Consider the following 13,377-nt stretch of genomic DNA (forward strand, 5'->3'; position numbering starts at 1 on the left):
TTTAGAAATAGGCTGAGTGTGTGTTAAAAGGAGTGGTATGTTAAGTATATGTTTTTAATTAGGAACCATACTTTATTAACTATATGCATGTCTCTAGTTAGATCCAAACTTTTGGCGTCTGGAAAATAAATAAGTACCTTGTTATTTATGATAAAGATGATTACAGAATAAGAAAAAAAAAAATGAATCAGCACCAGTACTTATAAACACTGTACCATGAAAGATTATTTTCAAGGAAACACGTTGAAAAATAAGCGAAACATAAATCTATGTAGTTACTTTACTCTGTGCTGTTTTAAAATAAGTAAATTTTCCCTTTTATTAAATTCTAAGGTGTCTTTATAGATCAGCAATAAATTTATTACGTTTACCATAATTTCTCTGCCCTGTGGCATAGCTATAGGGAAATTTAAGGTGGTAGGGGTGGGTGTGAGAGAAATAGAAGAGGAGCAGACAGACAGACAGATGTCCCTTGACTCCCAAGAGCTATCTATGTCAATTCAACTCTAACCAACAAATAATGCATTACATGTCTACCTTGTAGCATAGTGGTCAACAATGGGGATACCACTGGAAACATAATAGATACAGTCCCTCCTCCTTCAGAGTTCACAGTTTTGTAGGCTATATAGAAATGTCATGAGTCAATGTCAACACAGCAGTGAAAGGACACAGTGCTATGCAGGCACCTTGAAGGGGCACTTATGAATTGGATCGTGTCCCCCAAAATGTGTGTCAATTTGGCTAGGCCACGATTTCCAGTATTATGTAGTTGTCTACCATTTTGTGATCTGATGTAATTTTCCTGCGTGTTGTAGATCCTAATCTCTGCCTGTGGTTAATGAGGCAAGATTAGGTCATGTTAAAGAGGATTAGGGTGGGGTACAACACCCTTGCTCAGGTCACAGCCCTGATCTGATGTAATAGGAGTTCCCCTGAGATGTGGCCTGCATCACTTTTTAATCTCATAAGAAGTAGAAGGAAAGAGAAGCAGGCAGAGAGAGAAAGGGATCTCATACCATCAAGAAAGGCGTGCAGGGAGCAGAGCACATCTTTTGGACCCAGGGACCCTGTGCTGAGAAGCTCCTAGACCAGGGGCAGATCAATGACAAAGACCTTCGCCCAGATCCGATAGAGAGAGAAAGCATTCCCCGGGAGCTAGTGCCCTGAATTTGGACTTCCAGCCTCCTAGACTGTGAGAATATAAATTTGTTTGTTAAAACCACCTACTTGTGGTATTTCTGTTATAGCAGCACTAGATACCTAAGACAGGCACTTAACCCAGATTTGGTAGGTCAGAGATTTGGTAGATCTCTTTCTTGCAAGTGGAAGACTTGAGAAAATAATCCTTAGCAAAGGGAACAGAAGCAGTAACACAAGAAAGAGCATGGGGTGTCAATGAAGCAGAGAAAGTGTTAAAAACAAACAATTTACAATTAACCATGAAGCAAGAGGGAGAGCGGCAAAAGATGAGGTGGGCAGGTAAAAAAGGGCTGTATTATAAAGCCCTGTTAGGAACTTTGAATCTTTTCCTGAGGGTCATGGGTAGTTACCGCAAGTTTCAGGCAGGGAAGAGACCGAATCAAATGTACATTTTAGAAAGTATTCTGCTTACAATGTGGAGAGATGATTGTGGGGAGCAACACAATGAGTAGATCGCTGCAGCTATCTAGTCCCTGGGTGATGCAAATGGTCACCACACTTGGCTCCAACCCTATGGAGTGTGGTTCTAATCTGACATCCGTGTTTGCCATGAGTTGCAGTTGACTCGACAGCAACTGGTGGTGGTGGTGTGTAGCTATGCAGATGAGAGTTGTTGGTGGCTGGGACTAGACGGTGGAAGTACGGATGACTAACGCAGAAAGATGAGCAGGATATTCATGTGGGAGAAGCAACAGGAGTTGAGACGATTATATGCAGGCCTGAGGCTGAGGGAGGAGTGACAGGTAATATCCAGGCATTGGCTTGCAAAACTAGGAGGGCAATGGTGTCAGTCAACAAAATGAAGGCCAAAAAGGTAAGCCCAGGTTTCCAGGTAGAAAAAATGTTCCACTTGGGACCTCCTGCCCTTTTGATGTGTATGGAACATGCCAGTTGGATATTTGGGTCTGTGGTTCAGGATGCAGATGGGACTTGGAAATTTACACTAGCGAGTCATTGGCATGAAAATGTAATGCAAGTCGTGGAAGCAAAGTCAACCAAACAGGATGCACTGAGAGGAGAACCGAGAAGAGATTCCTGAAGAAAATAAATCTTGAAAGGAAAAGTTGAAAGAAATGAGCCCACAGAACTAAAAAAAAAAAAAAAAAAAAAAAACACAGAACAGTGAAAGAATAATCATAAAAGTTAAAGGAAAACCAAGACAGTGTCGTAAAATGGAAGGTAAAGGAAGAGTTTATATCAAAAGAAAGAAATGATTAGCTGTGCCATATGCTTCTGAAATGTCAAGTCAGGTAAGAATCCAAAAGCATTCATCAAATATAATGTCAAGCGATCATTGGACACCATGGGGAGAGCTGTTTAGTGGAGTGATGGGTGCAAAAATAGCCTGAAGGGGGTTAGGATCAAGTGTGTACTGAAAACTCCTTCAAGATAGGAATGTATCTCAAAGGAGATGTATAGTCAAGGGGTATTTTTAAGGGCTGGGAGACTTAAGTTTGTTTATATGCAGGTGGGAAGACACTAGTAGAATAGATGAGGTTATCAATGAAGGAGAAGAGACGGGCTAATTGAAACCGTGAGGTCCTTGGGATGGCACAAAGAGGTGGCATTCAGAGCAGAGGTGACAGGAATGGGGCCAGAAGAGGCATTATAACACGAGGGGAATCCTGAAGCAATACAAAGAAAGAACAAAAAAGTTACCCTTTATAGACACAAATTCAGAATGAGTAGGCAAAAGAGGAATTTCTCATCTGGACCAGAAAATTTCTTTTCTCACTCAGGTTTCTGCTCTGACCACAGCATTGGTAGGCACAGTGGACTGGGGCAAAGGAGTTTAAACAGAAGAACAGACAGATACAATCTCAGCTCTCCCACAAACCTATAGTATGACTTTTAAACAAGCCACTTGACTTCACATTCCTTTGAATGCAAAGCAATACCTTTATTTACCAGCTCAGCATGAACAAGTCTAAAATGAGTCTTGCTTCTGTTAAAAATGGTTGGGAGAATGTCAAAAGAATGTGACTCCAAGTATTTATTAAGTGCCTACTCTTCAAGGGCTGTCACTGAACCCAAGAGGATAAGAATTATTTCCTACATTTGAGTAGTACTTGATCAGTGATTCCTACACTGTGTCTAGGATGCTTGGGTTGAGTGTTTAAAATGGAGATTCCTAGAGACAATATTCAGAGACGAAGTTAGAATAAATCTGGGAGAGACCCTGGGAAACTGTATTTTTATCTGGGTCACTTGAAGATGCCAGAGGACAGTTTGGGAACTCAATACTGTGTATCACGTAGTAAGCTTTCTCATGCATTTTCTTACTTAACACATGCTCTAGGCATTGAGGCGCTCAAATTCATGGTATCAGCCCCACTAAAAGCTCTCTAAATAAAAGCTACCATTTATTCATGCATGTATGGAGTCAGCGAAGGTGTATTTCTTGCGTGCACACTATACACCGAATGCTATGCTAGGCAAAGAGAATACGGATTTGAACTAGTTATGGGTCTTTTCCTCAAATATTTCATTGTCTGTTAGGGAAGACAACTGATGATGACAGTTTGGTAAGTGTTTTGACATTCTCCATACCTCCAAGCCCTGACAATATTTTCTATAGATTATCCTTTACAGTGGGTGAGAGATTAAGCCAAAGAAGAGCAGCTTGTTTACTCTGTAGTCCAGAGGAGTATGAGAGCGGACAGAGAGGAGAGGCTATATTGTCCTAAGCAAATAGGATGTGAACATTTGTCCACCAGATTTGATCTTCAGGATCAACAAAGGACCTAAGGGAATAAATAAAAAAGGTTATTCAGAGTTAAGTGCTGTGCTGCTTTAAGTTAGTTGCTGTCAGACACCAGACGTCACTAATGAACTCTTCAGATACCCTCGCCCCAAAGTCCAGTTTATAACAACACTACTTATAATTCACTTTTTGATCTCTGAAGCCACTTGTTTAATTCTCTTAACTTCAAGGCCAAAATAGGTTATTATTTATAGCAAGTATAAAAGAGGTCCTCACAACCTGTGGTCAGTTCCAAGGATGGCAGCTTGTTTTCAAATAACTTGTACGTGGATAATAGCTAAATTTCTGAAAAGGTCAATGTACATCAAATGTGGACAGATGGTCATTTGAAGACTGTTTTTTTCCAGCAATAATTATTAAGCACCCAACTTGATAAATCACTGTGTTTTGAATGCCGTGTAGCATCCAGAGACTTTCAGAAAGCAAACATAAACTGAAGACTGCAGTTTGAACACATTCAAGCAATAATCTACAAAAGAGAAGAAGGGCTTTATAATATGCTTCAACACCCCTGTAGCCTTGAGCCAATCAGCTAACCCCTATGGGATGTCAGTTTTCTAAATTTATGAAACGAGATTTTATTCTTTCAACAAACAGTACGGCCCAGTTAACAGCTGGCCCAGGAGTCCCTTACGCCTTGGATAGATAGCTGACGTGGCATTTCGGCCTCAGTTCCCTCAGTGGTTACAAGGCAGATATTAGTGAATATCCCAAATAGGTGTCAGGGATAAATATTCTACGTAAACCTCTTAGCACAGTGCTTTGGTTGTTTTCATTTTTATTCTTACTACTATGTTGTGTTTTAGTCATCCAGTGCTGCTATAACAGAAATACCACAAGTGGATGGCTTCAACAAACAATTTTATTCTCTCACAGTCAGGTAGGCTAGAAGTTCAAATTCAGGGTGTTAGCTCCAGGTGAAGGCTTTCTCTGTCAGCCCTGGAGGAAAGTCAGCCCTGGAGGAAAGTTGGTAATATCAATCTTCCCCTGGATGAGGGTTTCTCAGTACAGGGACCTTGGGTCCGAAGGATTGCTCTTCTGGCACTAATTTCTTGAAGGTATGAGCTCCCATGTTTCTCTGCTTGCTTCTTTTATATCTCAAAAGAGGCTGGTTTAAAACACAACCTAATCTTGTAAATTGAGTCCTGCCTCATTAACATAACTGCCTCTAATCCTGCCTCATTAACTTCATAGAGATAGGATTTACAACACATAGGAAAAGCACATCACATGACAAAACGGTGGACAATCAAACAATACTGGGAATCATAGCCTAGCCAAATTGATAAACATATTTTGGGGGGACACAATTCAAACCATAACGTGTTGTGTTATTTCTGAGATATGGTATGCCCAGCATCCTGAAAGAAGGCCAGAATAGAAAATTGTGCAGAGCACAGTCCTAACCTCAAGAATTTTACTTTGGAAGGAGGTAGGTGAACAGGTTTGTAATAAAATGGGGTAAGTGCTTTAGCAGAGTTTGCACAGGCTGCCAAGGGGGTTGCAAAGAGGAAGTAGCCGACTCTGGGCAGAGAGAAGGCACCATAGGCAAGCTGCTAGAGCCCAGACTGGAAGCAAAGAGATTAGAATCAAATACTAAAAACTCGTTGTGGCTTAGCGTTATAAGTTTTTTTAAATTGTTGAAGTAGAATTTCTTATATGTGAAAGCCATCTTTCAGTCTCCAATATCCAGTGCACAATCATCTATTAACTTTTGAAATGAAATTATTAATTGCTGCTGGACAGCCTTCTCCCATAAAACTGAACAAAAGTTCCTTAGCAAAAGAAGTCCTGCTGTCTGGAAAACACTATTATATCCTACCGCCAGCACTTTCACAGACAGAAAACCGGAGGCTAAAATCTTAGGCACAGCCAGGGAGGCTCAGACTTGCAAGTAGCATTAGGAGCCGCGCTCCTCTTAAACGGGGCGTGAATGCTGCTGGATCAGCAGCTTCACATGGGTCAAAGGAAGAAAAACCAAAGGTCGTAGGAGCAATCAAAGGCGTCGGTGCCCAGCAGGAAAAGGCCTAGGAGCGGAGGGCCAGGGCGGGAACCTTGAGGACCCGGGGCTCCGAGGCCAGGAAACAGCAGGGCTCAGGCGCCGGCCTCCGCCAGTAGGCAATTCCTCTCCTCGCCGGGTCGCCCTCAGTGCCTGGGCCACCTGGACTGTACTGGGGCTTCTTCTCCACCCCGGACTCAGCTTCTGAGCTGGAGACCGTACTCCCGAAAGTCGGAAAGCCGCGGGGACTGTTTTAGTTTCGATCAGCTTGGAGGAGATGGGGAGCGGGGCGCGAACCCAAGGGCTCATGGCGAGGTGAAAAAGCGCAGCCCTCCTCGCGCGCTCCCCGCGGGCACCCACTCCCCGGCCCGCGGGGGCGGTGCGCGTTCGGGCGCGCAGAAGCGAGGAAGCTGGGCCGGCCCGCGGGCGCGCGGGGGCAGGGCGGGGCGGGGCGGGGCGGGGCGGGGCGGGGCGGGGCGCGTGCAGGAGACCCGCCCCTGCTCTCCTCCCCTCTGGCTGGAGATTGACGAGGCCTGGGCTTTCGCCCCAACCAATGAGCGCGTTCCGGGGCGGGCCCTGGAACCGGCGGCCCTGGCTACTTAGAGGCGTCGGTGAGGCTGTGGGAAAGCAGAGCCGAGCCGAGGCTGCCCAGGTAGAGCAGGATCCCTAGCCAGCGCGGAAAGGCAGGCGCACGGACACCGCGCCGGGCACAGCCCCACACCGTTCCGCGCGGGGCAGAGAGGAGCTGCAGCCCCACGCGCCGCCCCGGACCCGCTCGCCACCGCCGACTCTGCAGCATCCATGGGGACCAGGAGACTTTAAAGGAGTTTGGGGTTTCGGGAGCAGGGAAATCACCGGTACGGAGAGGCGGCTTTATTTGCCTTGGAAACGGTTTTTTTTGTTGTTGCTGAAGTGTTTGGACCCTGTGCCGGGTAGGAGGGAGAGGGATTGTCTGTCTGAAAGTGAATCCCCCCCTCCCACGTACATACCGCGCACTGGCTTCCCCCGTTCTTCCCCTGTCTCTTTGTTAGGTTATTTTGGAGAGTGCAGCCTCGCCCTAGCGCAGCCGGCTTGACTGCTGGGCGGAAGGCGAGAGAAGGGGCAGAGTGCACCTTCACGTGTGGGCAGGTGTGCCCGGCTGCTCGGGTGTACATGCATTGGCGAGCGTGCAAGCGTGGGGCTGGACTTGTGTGCGGCTGCGACCGTGGGAGTCTGTATCAGTGAATCGTCGCGACGGTTTGTCATTGTGTGTGTATGTGGCATTCGCGAAAGTGTATCAGCCTGTCGGTATCTGGACTCCAAGAGTGTGAAATTTTGTTGGTGTCAAGTGAGCGCTTGTGAATGTCCGACTGTCATTGTGCGAGGCGCTGTCAGGGGAGGAGTGTGACGGACCTAGTGTAAAAACTGGTAAGTGGGCTGGAGAGGGTGGGGACAGAAATGTGAGTGACCTTCCCTCCTGGCTGTGGGCTTAGGCGCCCTGTCTCCCTTCCAGCGAACCCTGCCTTTCTTCCTTTTTTGGGTATCCGTCTACCACGCGGCCACAACCCACGCTGTCCTCCCCGTTAGGACTCCGCACCCCCTCTAGCCTGCCTGTGTTTTTTTCTTGTGGGAGTTGGACCGGGTTCTAGGACGGGGTGGGAGGCTTTGTGGTGGCTTCCGCTATCGCCCCGGACCATGTAGCTGCTCCTGCACCCTTCCTCCCTCCGGGGAGACACGAGGGGCTCGGCTTGCGCAGGTGACTCGAATGCAGACGCATGGGCGGGCGACCAGGTCCCTGGCGCACTGTAAGTGTCGGGGAGGGAAGATGGGAGAGGCAGCCCGACTCTGACCGTGTCTCGGCCTCTTGTCTGTGCTTCTGCAGATCCCGGCTCCTGGTTCTCGCCTCGCCGCGTCATTGATGGGCAACCAACTGGACCGCATCACCCACCTCAACTACAGCGAGTTGCCCACAGGGGACCCGTCGGGGATCGAGAAGGACGAGCTGCGGGTCGGGGTCGCCTACTTCTTCTCGGATGAGGAGGAGGACCTGGACGAACGCGGCCAGCCCGACAAGTTTGGTGTGAAGGCGCCTCCGGGCTGCACCCCCTGTCCGGAGAGTCCCAGCCGCCACCATCACCATCTGCTGCACCAGCTGGTCCTTAACGAGACTCAGTTCTCCGCCTTTCGGGGCCAGGAATGCATCTTTTCCAAAGTGAGCGGCGGCCCTCAGGGCGCCGACCTGAGCGTCTACGCGGTCTCGGCGCTGCCGGCTCTTTGCGAGCCTGGCGACCTGCTAGAGCTGCTGTGGTTGCAGCCCGCGCAGGAGCCGCCCGCGCCCGCCCCGCACTGGGCAGTCTACGTGGGCGGCGGGCAGATCATCCACCTGCACCAGGGCGAGATCCGCCAGGACAGCCTGTACGAGGCGGGCGCGGCCAACGTGGGCCGGGTGGTGAATAGTTGGTACCGCTACCGCCCGCTGGTGGCCGAGCTGGTGGTGCAGAACGCCTGCGGCCACCTGGGCCTCAAGAGCGAGGAGATCTGCTGGACGAACTCGGAGAGCTTCGCCGCCTGGTGCCGCTTTGGCAAGCGGGAGTTCAAGGCCGGAGGGGAGGTGCCGGCTGGCACGCAGCCCGCGCAGCTGCAGTACTATCTCAAGGTGCACCTGGGAGAAAACAAGGTGCACACCGCCAGGTTTCAGAGCCTGGAAGACCTCATCCGCGAGAAGCGCCGCATCGACGCCAGCGGCCACCTGCGAGTGCTCCAGGAACTCGCCGATCTCGTGGACGACAAGGAGTAGCCGCGGAGGGGCCGCCTTCCCCACCTGTCTCCCCGCGCCCCGCTCCCTTCTCATTCCCGCACGCGGGCTTCGCAGCCAGCGATTCACAACTCTCGCCCTCCTCGCGTGCCCGCCGCCGGTGGCCAGTGCCCAGGCTCTACCCTCGCACTCCGGCAAGTGGCAGGAAGTCTCAGGAACTGGTCCCAGGACTGGAAGAGCACAGATGTGTGCGCCTGGCTGAGACCCCCAATAATATTGATGGTGTTGGGAGACCCAGAGTGCAGAGTGCGCGTATCCCTTCAGGATGTAAGGGGGGAGAGGAATGGGCAGAGGGGAGCAGGGACATGGCCTCCCCCGCGGGTCACTGGTCAGTGACTGTCACCCGACAGGGAAACTAGCCCTTACTACAAAGGGACCATCACCGCCCCAAACGCACACAAGCAGACCCCTCGGAGGCGATAATTGGTCTTTTCAGAGAGCAGTTCAGCCCCTGTATGTATGTCTCTCCGGATTGCAGGATTTCCAAGAAATCGAGCCTGTCCCTAAAGCTCTTGTGAATAATTCCACAGAAAGAACCTGGGGACTCCGGGTTGTCCTCAGGTTGCCCGGGACTTTTCGAACTCTCCACCCCCAGGGCTCCTGCCTGGCATAGTGTTCTAGGCTCCGGGCTAAGCTAGACAGAGTATGCTTCCAGTTCTTTCTACGGAGGGAAGGGAACGCCACCGCCCACCCGCATTTGCTTGTGAGCCTCCCTCGCTGGCAGAAGGGAAGCCTTCCCGGGTCCCAGGAGGATAAAATAGCGCAGGTAATTTGGTGAGGGGAGCCAGCCCCGCCCCGGAACAGAAGCGGTTCACCCGGTGTCTGGGAACTTGAATGTGTGGAGAAGGGCACTTAATTGTTCTTGACCCTAGATTGCTCCCTCCTTGGGCTACACTTCAAAAATAGTCATATTTTTAATGGGTTTGAAGGAGAGAGGGGGAGAAGACATGGCAACATTCCAGAAACCAGCATTATTAACAACACCATAGCCAGCATATTTAGTTTGGCTTTTCCTAACATAGAAATCTTAGAAGGTGGGGAAGTGGGAATAAAGTTTTAAAATTGAGAGAGCAGTTTTCCAACTATGTCAACAAAGCCTATCTGTTGATGTTTTTATTGACCATTTTAGCAACATGCTAATAAAATTTCAAATTGAAATTTTTATTTTCATGGCTTTAATCCATGATAGTTTAAATACTGGGGCCATTAAGAGTGGATTTAGCTAAGAGCTTAGCTAACATTGCCTTTTCACTCTGTTTTTCTCAAAGCTTATGAGGATTCTGTTTTGGACTATTGTAGTTAATTTTCTGGCTTTCAACAGCAGCCCTAGTGGTGGTGGAGTCGTTAATCAATGTGTATATTGTACTGAATTTCTGTTAGTTAAAGGGTTTACTGTTCGGGTAGAAATTGCAGGCTAGTTCCATTATTTTTCTTTTCTCCATGTTGTATGCCATTACCATTTCATATTTGCATTCTTTCTTTCTTTTTTTTTCCCCCCCCTTCCTCTGATCTCCTTAACAACGACTCTAAACTTGGTGGCTCTTTTTCCTTTTCTTTAGCCAGTGCCAGAATTCATTCCTGAAAGCAGGAAAGGGCATGCAGGATGAGGACAAACGTGTTTTTGTTTTGTTTTGTTTTTTAATTAAGGCTGTGAAACCCCCTTCCTTGGGCAAGGATTTACAAACTTCTCTTCTTGTACAGCAGCAGCAGCCTGACTCTTATTTGATTTCCTATGTGTTAGACACCTATAGCATCTCCATCCCTTTCAAGGGAATTTGTCAAATAGTGGTGTTTAGCTAATTGTTGCAAGGAATTCCATATTGATGGCTGTGAGATAGTTGGACAGCAAATATTATGGCCAAAACCAGTTTCTTGGCCTTTCAAAAATAATGCAATAAAAACTAGACGAGGTTAGCTCAGACTCGAAATGCCTTTTTTCAGGGTAAATGCTTCATTTCTGGTTTTTTTGTTTGTTTGTTTTGGTTTTCATCCTGGATTCATTCCCTGATCTTCAATCAAAATGTCAGCTCAATGAAATATGAACTATTTTTCTTAAGAGTGATTTATTTTTCAAATGTTTAAATGCACCTGCTTTTTTTCCCCCAACACATATACAACAGCCAAATTTTGTAATAACTATCTTACCTTTGCATGTACAGAGAACTGAGAGTCATTTATTTCCCTAACTTATTCCTCTTTCAAATAACAGGATGGCAGATCATAAACCAAAATTATTTATTGTATCTACACACGCCACATTCCTTACTATGTGTCTTACTACTGTGTCTTGGTTCCCTGCTGTATTAAACACCATCCCAAGCACTTGTTCTAGTGGGGCTTCTTCTTGACATGTTGGCTTCCACCTGTCACTCAAAAGGTAGGGCTCCAGCAAAAGAAAACAAGTCAATCTCTGGCACGCTTAACACCAAGATTGATTTCTTTTGATGGCACCTAATCTGATAGTTTTCTTTCCAAGAGGCTCACTCTAACAGAGAAATGACTTATTCATTTCATACTTCTTAAGACTAGACTGGCAATAAAAATAAAAATTTAGAAGTCAAAGTCGCATTCGTTACTATACTAGCCTGTTAAAAATTAGGTTGAAGATAATACAGCTACAAATTTACAAGAGTAAAACACTGGTTCCGGAGGAAGGTAAGAGGTTTGAAAGATTTCTCTTCTTCCTTTTAAAATAATCATCTGTGGGTCAATGTGAATAATAACCAATGGCAGAATTCTAATAATAGTGCTTCGTAGAGAGGCTTCCGCTCATCAATTAATACAGTGGCAATATTATCCAAACACTTTATGCTGAAAAAGTGTGAAATCAAGAAAGTGGAAGTTCGCTTTGTAGATGGCGAGAGCACACTTGATTTTTACGAAGGGCAAATGTCATCTCTGGATTTTATCAGAGATACGAAAACTAAGCCAAAAGCATCCTAACATTTTAAAAGAGATTGGGAGTTTAGTTTTGGTTATAGTTGCCTTCAGGAGAACAGAGCTTCATAGAAACTTCCCTGATGTTCAGGCTGGTTTTGTCAGCCTGCCTAGTGTTTAGGAAAACTATCGTTACACCATCTCTTTCTCCACTTCCAGGGGGTGATTCTGGAAGGTAAACTACTAAAAAATTAATGATAATTTTACAGAGTGTTTTACCACATATTTTATTGAAAAAAGAAAAAGAAAGCAGGGAGACTGGGCATACTTTAAGCAAATCAGTATGTCCTGAAACCCAGTTATTCCCAAAATATATTCTTTTGTTTAAAAAAATTCTGTAGAAATTACACAGTTATTAAAAAAAAAGTATATCAATGAGTCAAATACATATGAATACAAGGGTTCTCAGTACTTAAAAAATTGCAAGTCCAAATCATGACAGTATTTTACATAATGAACCAAACTAAACCCACTGGCTTCACGTCAATTCCAACTCATAGCAACCTTATAGAACAGAGTAGAACTGCCCCATAGGATTTCCAAGGATATAAATCTTTAGGGAAGCAGACTGCCACATCTTTTTCTTCTGCAGAACAACTGGTGGGTTCGAAATGCCAGCCTTGTTGTTAGCAGCTGAGCGTTTTAACTATTGTATCGCAGGACTCCTTACTTAGAGAGTTTTATATACATATAAAAATCTGTCTTGGAAGAAGTACAACCAGAATGGTCCTTAAAAGCAAGGATGGCAAGACTACGACTCCCATAGTTTGGACATGTCAGGAGGGATCAGTCGCTGGAGGACATCATGCTTGGTAAAGTACAGGGTCTCGAATAAGAGTAAGACCCTCAAGGAGATGGATTGACACAGTGACTGCAACAAGGGGTTCAAGCATAGCAACAGTTGTGAGGGTGGCGCAGGACCAGGCAGCGTTTCGTTCTGTTGTGTATAGGGTTGCTATGAGTCGGAACCAACTCAACAGCACCTAACAACAGCAACGTAGTTAGAAAACGTTTGTGCCAAGTTAGAACATCAAACACTGTAAGCAGCTGAAAGTTCAATGATGCTACATGATTTTACTAGATCTTTAAAAATGTTGATGTTTCTTTGCCCCTTTGTGTCATAGACATGTTTGTAAATGGCGGACACTTTCACCTGAGTAATGAAATCATTCGGAAAAGCATGCTAATGGTGCTTATAAAATAACTGAATTGCCTGAATAAGCAGTGTGACCTGCAGTCTTCAACCATCGCTTTCTTGATCAATTATTCTTTGTGGTGTGCTTTCAACATCCCTAAGAGTTAAATGACTTAAAAAACCAAAAAACAAACCCATTGCCATCAAGTTGATTCCGACTCATCACCTAATAAATGGAGCAGGGTGAAATTTCAGAGAAATTAATACTAAATTGCACACACACAATACAGCAACCTAATTTTCTTTTACCCACATGCGTATCTGATAAATTTTCTGCTTTTTTCTTTTTAAACAAATGAGGAGAATCAAGTTAGTGATTGCCATTCAGAGAGGATTTGTTACATTGCTAAGGGATGTGCAGGTGAAAGGTACAGGCTTCCAGGTATCCTCAAACACTTACAGAGTTATGTTTACAGAATGGTTATTCAAAACCCAACTTGATTTTTTTGTTAACAATTACTAGTTATAAGCATAAAAGATATATA

At 46.0% G+C, this 13,377-nt stretch overlaps 1 protein-coding gene across 2 annotated transcripts; it reads left to right on the plus strand.

Moving 5' to 3' along the window:
• The first annotated feature begins 6,609 nt into the window (after nucleotides 1–6,609).
• On the plus strand, nucleotides 6,610–8,994 carry LRATD1 (LRAT domain containing 1). 2 transcript variants are annotated; one of them, XM_023550431.2, is made up of 2 exons: nucleotides 6,610–7,373; nucleotides 7,828–8,994. In XM_023550431.2, exon 2 carries the CDS (start codon nucleotides 7,864–7,866, stop codon nucleotides 8,740–8,742), a length of 879 nt encoding a protein of 292 aa, XP_023406199.1. In that variant the 5' UTR covers nucleotides 6,610–7,373; nucleotides 7,828–7,863; the 3' UTR covers nucleotides 8,743–8,994. The 2 variants fall into 2 exon arrangements, with proteins under 2 accessions (XP_023406199.1, XP_010590230.1); XM_010591928.2 differs by having other exon boundaries at nucleotides 6,610–6,823.
• Nucleotides 8,995–13,377: the final 4,383 nt, after the last annotated feature.

This window comes from Loxodonta africana, chromosome 12, assembly GCF_030014295.1.
Source record: "Loxodonta africana isolate mLoxAfr1 chromosome 12, mLoxAfr1.hap2, whole genome shotgun sequence".
NCBI lineage: Eukaryota > Metazoa > Chordata > Mammalia > Proboscidea > Elephantidae > Loxodonta > Loxodonta africana.